This window comes from Fistularia commersonii, chromosome 11 (assembly GCF_037954325.1).
Source record: "Fistularia commersonii isolate RoL2024-O1a breed Wild chromosome 11, RoL_Fcom_v1.0, whole genome shotgun sequence".
NCBI classification, from domain to species: Eukaryota; Metazoa; Chordata; class Actinopteri; order Syngnathiformes; family Fistulariidae; genus Fistularia; species Fistularia commersonii.
This window is the reverse complement of record NC_141294.1, coordinates 14,837,377-14,854,492: the sequence shown is the minus strand read 5'-3', so window position 1 is coordinate 14,854,492 and position 17,116 is coordinate 14,837,377. Positions and strand designations below refer to the sequence as shown.

General features: G+C 47.3%; 1 protein-coding gene across 4 annotated transcripts in view; it reads right to left on the bottom strand.

The window, feature by feature from the left end:
* Positions 1-17,116, bottom strand: part of ptprub (protein tyrosine phosphatase receptor type Ub) — a 253,953-nt gene that overhangs the window by 122,860 nt on the left and 113,977 nt on the right. For all 4 annotated transcript variants that reach the window (XM_086155227.1, XM_086155228.1, XM_086155230.1 and 1 more), the window contains exon 3: positions 327-598. In XM_086155227.1, the coding sequence (XP_086011353.1) occupies positions 327-598 (272 nt within the window). The remainder of the gene's footprint in view (positions 1-326; positions 599-17,116) is intronic.

Below are 17,116 nucleotides of genomic sequence, written 5' to 3'. Positions count from 1 at the left end.
GAAACCCGGAGCGACGCTAAGACGTCCAATTCCGCGGGAACCGAAAGGTTTAACGACGATACAGCCGCCCTCGACTTGACCTTTCCGGTTTTCAGGAGAACGAACCCGGTTATACTAGAAAATCATTCTCTTAATGGCCTCCGAGGCACGAATGTTGGTAGCATCCAGGAGGGGGGATCGATGCTACTTAAATTGCAAATGGAAGTAATTAACGGCGGATTCACCTCGGGGCTGAAATGTGTAGTGATCAACGCCGCTCTACCGCGCGGGTCATTAAACTCCTTCAACATCGGGACCTTCGGCGGCGGCGAAAAAGGGTGGCGTACCTGGTACTCGTTGGGCCAGAAGGTGCTCACGGCCAGCTCCACCTGGTGCCACTGCTTCCCGTGGCTCCCGGAAGTGTTCCAGACGGGGCTGCCGAGCGGGCCGCCGTTGACGCGAACGTACGCCCGCAGAGCTCCGGGGCTGTGTCCGTCGCGGCTGTACAGGAAGTAGCTGAACTGGACGCAGTGCGTGTCGTTTTCGCTCAGCGTCTGCAGCAGCAGCTGCGCGCAGTGGCCAACGGCGTGCTGGGAGGAGTTCACCAACATGTAGGATCCTGAAACGAGAGCGGACGTTATCGGGAACGGTCCGAGACGGGGACGACGGGCAAATTCGCAAACTACGAGAGGCGTCACGGGGGAGGATAAAAAGAAAATAACACATGATTTAATAATCTGTGCTCTCAAATGAATAATTTGTTTAGACATCCTGGTGCTAATTTGCAAAAATACTCAATTTCTGCTTTCTGAGTTCGGTGCAAAGGAACTCAACGTTTCCCGCCGCATGGGAGGAAGGAAAACACACTCAAGGCATTTAGAGTAACGACACGTCGCTGGCGGATTGTTCTCATTCCGATGTTTTGACGCGGGGAGTTTCGTCCTTCCCCTGGAACCGGACGCTCGGTTGATAATCGTCCTCGTTTCAGCCGGCGGGCCGGAAATCAGCCGCTCCGGAAACACCGGTTTCCGCAGCCGCCGGCCGTCGGCTCAGAAATTGCACCGCAATCAAAACACAGACGCGCGAAATTCGGGGTGGTTTGGGTTTAGTGGATCTACGGATGGAGGTTCGTATTAGAGGGCGGCAGATGTTCGCCTCGCAGATTCTATTGTGTGAGAATGAGAGGGTGAATACCGCAATTTCAGGACTACTGAGCGCACCTGAATATAGCCGCACCGGCTAAAGATAACAAAATAAATCTGCGTTCATATGTAGGTAACACTTATAAGCCACAGGTGTCCACGTTGTAACATGAGATATTTACACACGAATGTGATTTTTAACTTTTAATTCAACATAACATCCACAAATATGTGCTGGAAATGCCTTATTCCCCAGCTGAAAGTCCATTTTCTATCCCCAGCTACTCTTGGTCTTCCTCCTGCGCGCTAAAACCGTTAAAGTCGTCTTCTTCGGTGTCGGAATTGAACGGCCTCGGAATTTCACTTGGTGTTTTGGCGGCGTGAAGTCCAAAAAAAATCCAGAAATTAGCCGCATGGTTGCTAAAGCCGTAGTGTTCAAAGCACGTGAAACAAGTACCGTCCGCAAATGATAGCATCGTCGTATCGTTTCAGCTGTTAGCATGTTAGCGAATGTTCATATTCACCGATTGAGGCGGAAGGCGGCTCGCAGCTAGCTGGGCTAGCTGGGATTGGTCCGAGGTCCGACGTTTCCACAGAGCATGCCGAAGAGCGTGGTCCAGACATACGGTCTACGCAAAGCGTGTGGACAAAGTAGCGGCTAATAGTCTGGAAACGTATAAGTTGTACGTCCCTATATGTGGCCCCGTGATCGATCCAGGGTGAACCCCGCCTTTCGAGCGACGGCCGCCGATGCCGGCGCCTGCAGGTGGCGAGCGAATGAACGGACGACTGAATGAACCGAAGCTTCGGCTGAGCCTCAGAGGGGATTTGTGGCCCGCGTGGGCCGAAGCATACATGTCACAAAAAAAAAAAAAAAAAAAGGATCAAATCCGCTTTTAGCGATTTTATTGTTTTAGCTGGGAGAATTCCCACGATGCGAATAAAAGTACTCTCAAACAACTCCCAGTTACGCGTGTGGGCGGATGATAACGAAAAAAAATTAAAAAATTCTTCCCCGGGGAATAAAAAGACACAATCAGCCGGCGGCGTTTATGAATAGCGTAAAGAGACACAGAAGAGGAAAAGATCCGGCGCACAGCGAGAGACGGCAAATTTCAGTTGCGAGGTGACGCGGGGGTTTAAAACTAGATTCCACCTCCTTTCCGAAGCCCCCTCTAATCAGGACAACATCACCCCATTGCCCTTTCCCCAGCATCTGTCCTGCCTTGAGTCAGCGCCCGCTAACATGATTAGCTCAACAATGTTGGGAGACCTTCCTGTGTACTCACATAATCAAGCCTGTTGTCTCTGCGCTCCAAGGTCTTTCCTTCGTCGGCCGGGGAGCATCCCAGACGGTCACGGCGCCGGCGCCAGGTGTCCCGAAGACGTTCATTCTCCACGGGAACGCTCAGTTTACCCGATGTTACGTCCCTAGGGTTTTTATCTGTGGCGCTGTTTCCCTGTCTATATGTCGCAGGTAGTTCTGAGCAGCTGTTTTTGCTCATCGGTTCTGTTCCCCGTCGGTCCCGGCCCTTTAATACTGGCCGTGACGTCGTTCCAGATAAATCACCAGGGATCTGGGGAGGAGATACACCCTCGGAGCCAAGGACTTTACACTTTTTCCACTTTTTACCGGTGTTTTTGCACTTCATAAACACGCTCTTCGGTTCGCGGTTGACACGGTTCCTCCCACAGTCCAAAAACATGCAGGTTGACTGGAAAAAAAATGGCTCTGAATGAGTGAGCGAATGGTTGTTCGTCTACATATGTGGCCCTGCGATTGATTGGCGAGCGGTCCTGGATGTGACCTGCCTTTCTCCCAATCACAGCTCCCCCTGCGACCCTGAGTGCAGGACAAGCTTCAGAAGATGGACGGATGGATAAACACGCTCTATATTTCGGTAACTTGTGTCCTCATACTTTCGTTCCAACCTTTTGTTTGGTCTCACAACCCCAGACAAGGGACGTCACAAAATTTGGGGCTCATTTCAAGCGAGAAGCATACCCCCAAATTTTCTTGCGTCCCTGTCTGGAGCTGTGAGACCAAACAAAATGTCAGGAACCGAAGCATGCAAGCACCAGTTGCTGAAATATAGTGCATTTATTAAGTGCAAAATCATCGGTAAAAAGTGGAAAAAAAAATCCTTGGTTCCGGGAGTTTATCTCTCCACATCCCTGGCGACTTCCCAGGAACGACGTCAGGGCCGGTATTAAAGGGGGACTCCAACCGAAGAGCAAAAATACACTCGGCTGCTCGGAACTACCCGCGGTGCCACAGAATAAAACACCCCAAAACGCAAAACAAACGACCCCGACAAGAATATAACTCACGAATCCCTTTCTCTCCGCTCGCGGCTTCTAGGCTACGTCTGGTGCAAATAAGGCCAAAAAAGCCCCTGCGTTCACATGCAAACAAGCTCGGACGGCCGTTGTCTGGAGGCCGGAGCGCGGCCTTCGCCGCAAAGTCCGTCGCCCTGCGGCTCGCTGTCAACAACCCCTGATTTGTGTCTCGTCGCGAACCGGGGTTCTCTACTCGCTTTCACTTTGGCTAATTAGATCTTTCAGAATCCGTCTCCTCTCCAGCACCCCTGCGGGCCCACGGGGGACCCATAAAGTAATAGCGAGAGCCGAAGTGTGCGCGCTCTTCATACCGCCGGTTATATCCTTTACGTTTGCCCTTGTTTTATATATAGATGTAATTAACGTCTTTCTGTCAACGCCGCAATTTAGCGTAACGTTACGCGGGACGCGCCATCCAGTCATACCGCCGCCCCCTTTGAGATTTAAACAGGAGATAGGTGAAGTCACCGCTTTTTTAATGAGGTACCGCACCAAAGTGCGCATGATAAATGGTACGTCTATGAATATGAATTAAACATAGTTGGAAATTAAACGGAAGTCCAGGACACATTCTGTGCCGTAATCATGATGTACGGAGAGATTATCCCGGCTAACCCTCCTCACCATGGAAAATCCATTATGTGTAATTTTAGGTTTCGTCACCTGGCGTCTTTCCAGTCGCCGCGGATACCCGACCCGGCCGACGCGCTCCCTCCGAATAATTACCGTCAGATTATCCGATGAATCGCCGACTCTTGCTTTTGATGCAAAGGAAAATAAAAAGGACATCGATTATCACTTCCGACATCTTTGTTTTCTTTCTATTTAATTTCAGAATTGACCGTCAACCACGGAGGATTATGTGTTTTCTTTTGTTTCAAAAACTTTCAGAGTGAAATTCGAGCCTTTCCTTTCCGCAGGCACACGAAACAACAATTCACCCTCTCATTCACGCGTCATATAAAGATATACAGCGAGTTGCACTCAGGGGAGGCAGGAGAGGCCGTGCCTCACTTGCCAGTGTGGGAAAGAAAAAAATATAAAATGAAAAAAATATTGAAATGGTTATATTTATCGGTGATTTGCACTGTAAAGGTATTTTTTTATTTTAGTTTTATTCAAAATGGCTGGACTTTCACATATACTGTTCAAATACGGAGAAGAGACGTGCGGTGAGGCAGCGGACTGTTGAGCCTCAATGTAAATAGCGCAGTGACGGCTGACTGCTGGCACTCAGACCCTATTGCTGTCTCTCTGAGCATCTCTATTAAAATATTTAATAATGTGTAGAGGAACTACATTTCCAATGTACAGTATTTTTTGTTAACAACTGTATGTGTGTTGCTAGTTTCTTGTGCTAGGTGAGGCACGCAGTTCTCCTGCCTCAAGGTAGGGGGCGCTCGTGATCCCAGGGATTCTTCTAGCTACTCATTAGCTGCAGAATACAGCGACAGCAAGCTGGATTTTTGAATAAGCTACTCCGTGGGGTTCATATGTATGTAAATCTGATTGTTGTGAACCATTAAATCATTTGCACATCAAATAAAGACATACAAGTCACCCTCTCATTCACATTTCTGGAGTCCCCATCGAAGCTCTCTTATAGATCTCCCCTCAGTGAGGCCCCCTGTCGGAATCCAACCCCCCCAACCGACGCTAACTTTCCGGCCACATTTCTGGAAATGTGTTTAAAGCGCATGAAGAGACGTTTGATGGAAGGGTTTGTGATCCATCGGATTTTGAAAAGCAGGAAAAGGACCTCTGATTTATTCCAGCATGTTCCCTCCGGCTCACCGTGACACGGCGGCGGGTTTTTGTGGGACGACTCCCCGAACGCTGTCTTCCTGTGTGAGGTCTCTGCAGTCGCCCAGCAGGAAAGCGGCGCCGGGGAAACAACAACAACAGGGAAAAAAAAAAAACGTCCTCACAGCAAACATCACAAAAAAACACGGAATTCCCGATGGAGGAGAAAAGAACGGCGGCGAGGAGGACCTTGCTAGGGATTCTGGAGATCAGGGAAGTGCTGGGATGGAAGAGTCACCTTTTTTTTTTTTTTTGAAATATGAAGTTGTAAGCCGTTATTTCTATCAACTCCGCCATTGTGCGCCTCGACGGTAACCTTCAGCGTGTCAACGGCACTTAAGCATTAATACCTCGGTCTGACAACCGGAGTCCTGACAACCCATTTGTTCTTCTAGCAGAAGTCATTTTTTCGGCTGTCGGCTCAGCGGCGCCGACGGTAAGCTCGCGGTGTTCGGTTATCTCGGGTCCAATCGGAGCTCCTGAAAGCCCCCTCGAGTCGGCGCTACGGCGTCATACGTTAGCACGTTAGCAATACCCAGATTGATCCGCCTGTAAAAATCATCTTCCTTCCAAGCACGGTTAGCCGTCTTCCTGTTACGTACTGAGGCTAAAAAACTCCCGCTGGGGAGGTTTTTTGCTTTTTCACTCAGTGAAACTTAGCTACTTTCACTTAGCTACGCCAGCGCCGCCAGAACGCTTCCACATTCATCACTCGCAGGAAAAGGCCTCTCCAAGTCTGCAGCCGCCACGCCGGACCAGCGGCACACTGGTACTTTACATGTCATCGCAATAGTCATTACTCATTACATGCACACACACGCTTTCCACTTCTATACTTTCATCACCTCGCCGTTCCAAAACGCTTAAGACTGGATTGCAGTCACCCGGATTCAAACCCGGTAAGTTGTTTTTTTTTTTTTTTGTTGCACCGAGCAAGCTGCTTCAGTTCACCGGCGAGCCTTGTTACGTTCATTAATGTTAATAAAGTTATTATTTAGTTATTATAGTTATCACTCTACTTCCGGCGCTGTCTCGGGCAGCCGCCTGCCAGAGCTTCTCCTCACCTTAGTGTCTCTTTTTCCTAATTTTTCAACTTTTTTTTTTTTTTTTATGTTTGACTATTCTTGCTTTAGTAACAATTTAGTTAAGACCTTAAAACACTTTAAAGCCTTTACTTTGACACTTTATAGTTTCGTTTGTATTTCTTATCCTCCCTCCTTCCTGCTATTATTTATTATTGTTATGTTTTACTTGAAACTCTGGCACAATGATTTCCTTCGGCTTAAATAAAGTTATTCTTATTCTTATTATTTGTTGCAAATACTACAATGTTGTGCAGATGTGCACGTAGAAGTATCTTGGAAATAAATGATTCTACAGTTGTGGCGGCGAGTAGGGCGGGACGCCAAATATTACAGAAAATAATTGAGAAGTGCTGCAGTGGAGACGTACGACCGTTCATTTTACAGAAACAGAAAATGTTCATTCCTTCATTCTCGTGTCAAAACTCAATTATTCACCCTCTCATCCACAAACGTGCAACCTTTCACTTCCTGCTGTGGCAACTTGTTTTTCTTAATTGTTTCTCTAATCTTGGTTCAGACTTGCAGCCTCCCTGTTCCAGCTAATAACCTGATCCGGGCCCCGATTAACACCTGAAACATGATCTTTTTTTTTTTTTGTTTGTTTTTTTTAAATGTCTCTTATCTAAAGGTTATTTTATCAGACCTCGTTTTAAATTAAGCTATTTTTCCCCCCCTCGCTTTTCTTTGTTCATGTCGCTTTTCTTTATCTTATTTACTAATCCCCCTTTTATTTTTCAGAGTAATTAAAAGGGTGCCGCTCGAAAGTAAATAAGACTTATCAGATCGAGAGCGGGGAAAAACACACACACACACACGTGGCACACACACACACACACGCATAAATCTGATAGAGTTCAATCCATCCATTGATACCCCTCTCAAGGGCAAACTAACATCCATAACAAGATTAGGACTGATCCAGTGCGTCATAATTCACAGAGCGCTCGGTCGGACGACAACCCGGTGGGCGACACTCAGCCACGGTTGAGAAGGGCAATAATGGACAAAAAAGAATATATACATATATATATATAATATAGATATATATACACTGCTCAAACAAAATCAAGGGAACACCATAATAACATATCCTAGATCTGAATTCTCATGAAATACTTTGTTTTTTTACGTAGTTGAATGTTTCAACTACAAAATAACACAGAAATAATCGGTGAAAATCAAATGTATGAACCCACGGAGGTCTGGATTTGGAGTCAAACTCCAAATAAAAGCGGGAAACACACCAACGGTAATGTTATGTCCTTAAAACCAGTCAAAATGAATCAGCGTTGCTTCCTAAGTTGATAGATTTCACACAAGTGTGATTGACTTGGAGTTACATTGTGTTGTTTAAGCGTTGTCTTTATTTTTTTTGATCAGTATATATACATATACTGTACATATACATATATAAACACTGCTCAAACAAAATCAAGGGAACGCCATAATAACACATCCTAGATCTGAATGAATGAAATATTCTCATGAAAACTTTCTTTTTTTACAGAGTTCAATGTAATGACGACAAAATAACACCGAAATAATCAGTGGAAATCAAATTTATGAACCCACAGAGGTCTGGATTTGAAGTCAAACTCCAAATAAAACATACCAACGGTAATGTAATGTCTTTAAAACAAGTCAAAATGAATCAGTGTTGCTTCCTAAGTTGATTGAATCACTCAGGTGATTGACTTGGAGTTACATTTTGTTGTTTAAGTGTTGTTTTTGTTTTTGACCAGTATATATACATATATACTGTGTGTGTGTGTAGATATATATATATATATATATATATCAGTGAGTTGCAGTCAGGGGAGGCAGGAGAGGCCGTGCCTCACTTGCCAATCTTGGAAAGGAAACATTTAAGATAAAAAAAAATTATTAACTGGTTTAATTTCATCATTGATTTGCACTATAAGGCGTTTTTCATTGAAATTCACCAATTTTTTGATTTTTTTCTTTTATATTCTAAATCACCGTTTTTTCACATTTCATGTTCAAATACTGGTGCGGTGAGGCCGCCGACAGTTGAGCCTCAATGTATATTGCACAGAGACGGCTGACTGCTGACATACTCTCCACAAAAGACATACTGCCGTCTCTCTGAATGTCGCTTTTAAAATGCTTAATGAGTAGATGACCTACATTTCCACTGTATAGTGTTTTTTTTTTGTTAACAACTGTATGTCTGTTGCTCGTTTCTTGTGCTAAGTGAGGCAGGGAGTTCTCCTGCCTCACGGTAGGGGGCGATCGTGATTCTTTTCGCGACTTCTCGGTTGCAGTGACAGCAAGCTGCAGTTGGTGAATAATGTTGAATAAGCTACTCTGTAGGGTTCATATGTTTGTAAATGTGATTGTGATGATGTCAGTGCCAGTAAATATATATATAGACCAAATATGCATACGCATGCATTGTTCTGCATAACTTATACTATTTATGCAGCTCAGTTCCCTGGAGTCCAGAGTCAGAGTGACCTCCAATTGCAAAGAAACTGGAGCTGTAGGTCTTGAAAATACCAGGATCTAAGGCTGCGATGGGGTTGAACAGGTGTCCTTGATGGCAGCGGCGGCTCTAAATCACCCGGGTCACCGTAAATTCTTGTGGAAAATCTTCTCGTCGTGGCAAGTGGACTTGAATTTCTTCATTTGAAGACCTTTTAGCCCTCATCCAAGTGAAGGCTTCTTCACTTCTAATGACCTGTGGGGAGTTTCCCAAGCTAACCGCCGTGTAGTGTACATGTTGCACATCCCCCTCCCCACGCATTCCTTCCCTGCCTCGAAGCTCACCTCGGACAAGGTCACTTGGGAATTCCGGGTTCGATTTTAAAAGACTCCCACGCCCCGCATGCTTATTCGCCGCTGTCCACTCTAATGTAAAATGGCCTCGTCGGGTATCGAAGCTGTTCCCGGGGCGATGGAAAACAATCGCAGGCTTTAAGGTCTCGCTGATGTTTAATAGTGAAGTAAATGACAGATATTCTTTCAGCTCCGGTAATTCAAGGTAAGACCAGGGTTGTGTTAAATCCATTAACGGGGAAAAGGGAGGGGGGGTTGATTACGAGTAGATTCTATAATGGAAGGCGCTCATACGAGGACAATCAATAATTGGACAACGCGGAGACGTTAATGACTTATGGCAATGACATCAACAATGACAGGCTTTCCAGCAGGAACTTCAGTTGACTTTATGGTCAAAGTAAAACTGAATGTGTCCATTTTTGGGGTCCTCACACACACACATGCGTACATAATATTCTGTCAAATATTACCAGAGATAAGCATACAATATATACCGTTCTCTGTTTGGTTTATCGATGCCGGCCACATGAAGTTAGCGTGAGGTTGAAAGAACGTTGTATTCCAACGCTACATAGTTAGTTATCTGAAGTTGCAAGCCAGAATCAACCAAGGAAGGACTTCCCAACGTCCCTGTGTTGAGTAGGAACGTTCTGACAATCGAGCTGAGCGGCTTCGTGTCTTACCAAAGTCGCGCTAAAAGACAGATTTTGTAGCGCAGTGTAAGCACAGTAAGCAAACACTTACTGTGGTCAGTAAGCACAACAAGAGTACTCCAGAGTACTCCGGAGTACTCTTGGGTACGTCGTTGTTGCTATCGTCTAGCCACCCGTGCTTGTTTTCAGAAATCTTGTGTTCCCTCCGTCTTCAAAGTGGCCACTCCGTCCACCATTTCCGTATCCTTCTAACGCTAGATGATTAGCGTTAGCGTTTTCAATACAAGCTGAATGGTTCATCAAGATGTCTCATGTAAACTCCACCATTAGTCCAATGATCCATTGCAGCTGGTCAGGAATTAGCATGTGAGTTAGCATCGCATGGCTACTTTATAACATCACTGATGTGTTAGCCCGCTATCACCAAGTGCTAGCTGCGTACTCTTTCCCCTTAATTACGACACCAAGGGCCGAGTCCCGGCCAATCAAACGCTCTCCCGCCGCACCTCCATCAACAAGTTGAGCTAGTTTTAGACAGTTTCCTCAGTCTGGGACTGTTGTTGCGCTCACCCAAGCTAATCTCCTGCAGGAAGTGGCTTTAGGTTAAGCGCACGGAGATGTAACAACCTCTTTCTTCAACTTTCCTGTAGAAGTTTATTCCCAATTGCAGAACTTTCCTTTTCTTTTTTTTTTTTTTTTGTCTTTTAAAGGTGACGCTGTATCTGTATTTACTGCTTGTTTCTTCCCCCCCCCCCAATAAATTGCCAAACCATCTGTTACGCTGGTTAAAATCCTTTAAATCTCGTAGAGGACTAGATGAATACAGAGTGTTTCAAAGGCGGAAAAGATTAAAAACATTTACCGCGAACACCTTGATGTAAGATATGAGAAAAATGCGCCGCTGCTGGGCTGCACCGCCGTCCTCTCCATTTCAGCGAGATTAATGGAGCGCCGTACCAGCTTTTTCATCGCGGCGAGAAGAACTGACAGCTCCTCCATTCCTGGGGCTGACACGCCACCTGAAGTACGCAACATCATCTCATTTCCAGCCCGCCGCCGCCGCCGCCGCCGCCCCCGCTCGGTCTATCACCCACAGCTCTATCTCTGTCGTAGCCCATTCTCCTCCATTCACATCCTTTTTCATTATCACTGTCATCATCTGTCAAGCCGCTTTTCTCTTCCGCCGCTTTAAAATATTCAAAGCGGTACACCATAGGTATTGACATTTTCCCCCTTTTCGGAGGGAAAAAAAAAAAAAAAAAAAAAAAAAAATTGGCACCTCTGGGTGTTGTATGTTTTTTTTTTGTTTTTTTTTCTTCTCTAAATCGACCGAAGATCAATTCCGAATGACATTTTCACCGCAATTCATGTGGAAATGTTAATAATGGAACAGGATTCACTTCATCAGCTTATCATTCGTCATCTGCGCTCGATGAATGCCCACCTGAGGACTCTGAGGCATGTCGTCATGGCGACGAACCTCCCGAATTAAAATGCAAAACCAAAAAAGTTGACAGAACGGAGGAGAGTAATGGAGTATCCTCTGCCGCCACCAGGCACTCTTAACCTTTCTGCTCCGCTTTTCTTCGACTCTACCCCAAACATCTCGCCTACCTTCCCACCGGTTCCAGGTTCCCGGTTTCTTCTCCGCCCGAAGTGGAACCGAGGACTCGGGTCGGGGCGGAAAATAAATGGAGTACAAGCGCGGCTCTTGTCGAGGCGCCCGCGGCCTCCCGGCGTTTCCGCGGCGGCAGATAAGGCCACGGGAGTTGTTGTCGTTTCGAACGAAGAGGGGGAGGTGGATTTTCTCGACTTTCCCGTCGTCTTTCCCGGCGGCTCGGGATTCGCTTTCCTTTTTTTTTTTTTCGCCCCGTCGGGAGAGACGAGGGTGAATGGCCGCTTTTTTTTTTTTTTTTACCCGTATCAGCCTCTTTATCCAATTACAGAAACTTTAAGAATGTTAAGTAGGGCTAAGTATCCATTTGGCGAGCGCCGCCTGAGTTGGAGATGTTACTCGGTGTTGAATAAAATAAGACGTGCTGCCGTTCCTCGGAAGGTATTCAGTGTGTGATAGAAAATGATTTGAAAACTCAACGGCGGTATCGCTTCCCCGATGTCTTGGAGAGTCCGAACGTCCTTGGCGCCTCCCAAAAAAAACATGAATGAATAATCGTTCCCGTTGAGCTGGTCTGCTGCCTCCACCCTCACGGTATGTTTGTCAAGTTTAATTTATGAGCCTTTGACGTGGGCTCGATGGACCCGATCCGCTTTTGGTTTTGGAGAGAGTGCGACTCGCCAAACGTATCATTTCATGAAAAGGTCCGACGTGATGGAGGATCCGGTCGAAATCCAGGACTTGGGAGTTCACGTCCGCCGATGGGTAGCTGGATTTGAGGCGCTCCTACCGGATACTTCTGGCAGGATCTCGTTTTCTCAAACGGAATCTGACCTGATAAACCAATCGGAACGCGAGACCACAAAACTACAACTCCCATGAGCACCAGCTGAGCACAGTCCGTGTCTTTTGGTCCGAGGAAATGTCGAAGCAGAGGAGGACCTGGAGGTCTTTAAACGGCGTGAGGACACTCGGAGAGCAGACGGAAGGCTGGATGCGACGGAAGAGGAAGATGGGACAATGAAAAAGAAACAAGAAGAAGTGGAAGTCTAGCAGAGAATGGCTGGTTCGACCCTGGAGGAGGTGCTGCATCCATGTCAGGACAGACGGTGACAAAACAAAGGGGGTCTCTTTAGTAGTCGGAACGTTCATCCCTGATCTATGACGCTAATCCTACACTCGGGGTTGCAGGCAGCCGATCCCAGCTATCACTGGCCGGGAGGCGGGGCTAATCCCGGACTGCTCTCAAGTCGATCTCCAGGCAACGAGTAGAGACATACAACTCTCATTAACACCAGCACTCACTATGATTTAGAAGGTCTCCAATCAACCTCCTGCGGGGTTTTAGATCGTTGGAGGAATCCGAGGACCCAGCGGGAACCCACTCTCCACATAGAGAGGGCCTCCTTGTCGGAACCGAACCAGGGACCTTCTCGCTGTGAGACTTGAGCGCTGAAGACGAAAAAGAGACAGCGAGGAAGGGTTCTACTTTAAGGTAGAGCGTCCCTCTGATCGGAGGGTTGGCGGTTTAATTCCCGCCCCCTCATGTCTGCCTGTCAAAGTGTGCCCTGGACAAGAAGCTGACCCCAGAGTTGTATGCTTAGCACCTCGCAAAGCAGCACTGCCTCCGTCCACGTGCCGACGGGTGAAAGCTTTCTGGTGTAAAGCGCTCTAAGTCGAGACGGTTTCCCATCATATTTTTTTTACAAAGCCGTGGCTAGTGAAAAGGCTAGAGTGGCTAGCGACTCTGCATTTGTAATGACAAGCTGCAGTTTGTATTTACTCATCATAAAAGGTAAGATGGCATCGCTCCAATGACGCCAGAAATTTAGCATATGGCTCTAAATCACGTCTTCAAGATATTTAACGACATCTCGTGGTTTTCATTTTCAGGTTTATTTCCAGCGAAGGTGCAGCGACGTTCGATTGCACATCCGGCCTTGAAATTCAAAGGAGACGAAGAAAAAGAAAAAGAAGAATCTTCCGGACTGTGCAGACGGAGGCTTATACCTTGGCCTGGTCTTCGGAGGAAAACCGAATCATCTCTCCTTTTTTTTTTTTGCTTTCTCCCTGGCTGTTGTGTAATAGCTCTGTGGCTTTTCAGCGAGGAACCTACGTAGGCTGTTCGGCGCGAGTCTACGTCTGTCGGCGTCTTACTCTCGGTGGTCTGCAAATTTTGCTGGCTGTCCTCTCGTTCACCCGCCACGCCGTGGGCGTTCATCCCAAACAGCTGAGCTTTCAGCCGGGAGTCTCGGTCACGCAGCTCTCGGGTTTTTGGTCGCTGGAATTTCTTGCAGATCTTCTCAGCCGCACGCGAGCGGTCTTTTCGCCGAGCGGCGGACCGGTCCCCTAAGTGACTGACGGCTCCCGGTCCGAAATATTCACTTAACCATATGCGAGTACTTGTGAGAAGCGAGAATCTTGGGGTGGGAAATCAAAGTGTAACAAGCTATTTCACAGGCCAAGAAAGGAATCCCTCCAGATTAGCAAAAAAAAAGGAATTCATAGCGCGGGCGTAGGCGGCTGCCGCACCAGCTGTCCCCGTAAAACGTGGCCAGACAGTCGAGAGGTAGTTTCTGGCACGGCCCCCGAAAATAGGAGGACATCTTTCACACGAGTGACAATGTGACTGTTCCAGCTCTTGGCGCTGGAAATGAAAATTAGAAATAATAACCGCACTTTTGCCTGAAAACTTGGCCAAAAAAAAGGAGTTTACGGACGACTTTTGTTCGAGTGAACTTGACACTCGACCCGGCAGATACCGTGCGGTGATGGTCCCGTCCCGGGGTTCATGGACAAACATCTCCATTCTGCGGAGTTCGCTGTTTTACCCCACATGTGTTATTGTGAGAAACGTCTTCTCCACGCCTCTGTATGTCCGGTCCACGCGGAGAAATCGACCGAAAAGCCAATATTGACTTATTTTTCCGTTGCAAAAACAGGCCTTTTTATTCGTTGCAAATAGAGGCTGTTTGCTTCTGCTCACACGCCGGCCTTGGACTCGGTGTTCTGTCCACGCACGCCTCGCTCGCTCGCTCGCACGCCCTCGACGCCGTGCGGCTTCAGCGAAGTCCAGATCTGAGCTCTCGTGAGCGTGTCGGACGGTGAAGACCGTCCACACGCAGACTAAACCACTGGCGGGTATTTATTCATCGGGCTATTCTCGGTCTTCTTCCCGCCTACCTGCTCACCATCATCCAAGAGGAGCCTCGGACCGTATCAACTTGGTCCCTCTCCTGGATGAACGCAAAACTCTGAGAGTAGCTTCTCCATCCATTCACTTGCTCAAGGGTCATGCACACTATAAGGTCAAAAGTATTTGCTCACCTGCCTTGACTCATACATGAACTTAAGAGACGTCCCATTCCTGATCCATAGAGTTCAACATGACGTCTGTCCACCCTTTGCAGCTAGAACAGCTTCAACTCTTCTGGGAAGGGTGTCCGCAAGGTTCAGGAGTGTGTTGATGGGAGTTTTGGACCATTCTTTCAGAAGTACCGTTTTGTTGAATGAGAGGGCCTGGCTTTCAGTCTCCGCTCTGATTCGTCCCAAAGGTGTCGAGTTCGGGACTCCAGTCTAGTTCATCCACAGCAGACTCTGTCCTCCATGTCTTTATGGAGCTTGCATGTTGGAGAAGGAAGGGTCCAGCTCCAAACTGGTCCCACAACATTAGGAGCATGGAATTGTCCAAAATGTCTTGGTATGCTGAAGTTTTCAGAGTTCCTTTCACTAGTGCTAAGGGGCCAAAGTTCACGCTTGTGAAAAACAACCCCACTAAACTTGGCACAATGCCGTCATACAAGTACTGTTCTCCTGGTGACCGCCAAACCCAGACCTGTCACTCAGATCACCACGGAGAAGCGCGATTTGTCACTCCAGAAAAGGCGTCCGGAGTCCAGTGTCAACATGCTTTACCCCGCTGCCTCCCACTCTTCGCATTGCACTCGGTGACGTATGGTTTGGATCCAGCTGCTCGGCCGTGGAAAGCCATTCCATGAAGCTCTCTGCACACTGTTCTTCAGCTCATCTGAAGGCCGCGTGAAGTTTCAGGGGTCTGAGGCCAACGACTCTGCAGAAAGTTGGCGACTTCTTGGCACTTTGACCCTCAGCATCCGCTGACCCCGTTCCGTCAGTTTACTTGGCCTAACACTTCATGGCTGTTGTTCCCAAACACAAGTCCTTATAATCCAGCTGACAGTCGACTGTGGAATACTGAGGAGCGACTGGATTTGTTGCACGGGTGGCATCCAATCAGAGTTCCATGCTGGAAAACCCTGAGCTCCTGAGAGCGACCCCTTCTGTCACAAATGCTTGATTTTATACACCCCTGACCGTGAAAGTGATTGGAACACCTCATTCCCATTATTTGAACGGTTGAGCCAATACTTTTGGCCATATAGTGTAGATGCTTACAACCCTTTCACCTTCTGCAACTTCGGAACTCCAATGAACCTCCTGCGTGTTTCTGGATTGTGAGAAAACATTGCTGGAGAACATTGACTCCACAAAAAAAATAAATTGTGTATTTGCAGTCCCTATGTCCTCTATTGTAAGTCGCTTTGGATAAAAGCGTCTGCCAAATGCAATGTAATGTAAAATCAGTTTTGTGTCTAAACGAATCAGGGGGTACGCTAACTGATGATAGCAAACGTATGAATAAAGCATACGGGAGCCGCTATTTCCCGCGTTCATGGAGCTGTCACTTGACAGCTAGCGTGCACGTGTGACGGCGGGTTTTGCCATCCAACCCCAGGGCGCTGGAGGTCAATCAGAAAGGCAATCAACCCGCCGTTCGGACAGATCCTCCATCACAGTTGGGCGATATCTAACCAAGAAACTCTGATTAATCAGGTCTGGAAGCAGCGCGGTCAGAGTTCTAGCCGCTACCACCTTTCCGCAGGGCCCTCCAGGACGCCGTTCTTCTTCTTCTTCTTCTTCTTCTTCTTCTTCTTCTTCTTCTTCTTCTTCTTCTTCTTCTTCTTCTTCTTCTTCTTCTTCTTCTTCTTCTTCTTCTTCTTCTTCTTCTTCTTCTTCTTCTTCTTCTTCTTCTTCTTCTTCTTCTTCTTCTTCGGGTCGCCACCGCGAGTCAACTTTCTCCATCTAACCCTATTCTCTGGATCCTCCTCTCTCACACCAACTACCTTCATATCTTCTCTCACGACGTCCATAAATCTTCTCTTTGGTCTTCCTCCAGACCTCTTGCCTGGAAGCTCCAATTCCAGCATCCGTCAACCAATATATTCTCTATCCCTCCTCTGTCCATGACCCAACCATCTCCGTCTGGCTTCTCTGACCTTCTCTCCAAAACATCTAACATGTGCTGTTCCTCTGATGGACTCATTCCTGATCCTCTCCATCCTGGTCGCTCCCAAAGAGAACCTCAACATCTTCATCTCTGCAACCTCTAGTTCTGCCTGCTGTCTTTTGGTCATTGGAACAGTTTCTAGTCCAAACAACATCTCTGGTCTCACCACTGTCTTGTACACCTTTCCTTTTATTCTGGCTGAAAGTCTTCTATCTCTTGGTACCCCTGACACTTTTCTCCACCCATTCCAACCTGCTTGAACCTCTTCACCTCTTCTCCACACTCTCCGTTGCTCTGGACCAGTGGTTCTTAACCTGGGTTCGATCGAACCCCAGGGGTTCGGCGGAGGTCAAGACACACATTGGTGATGACATCACTGGCCGCAGGTGATC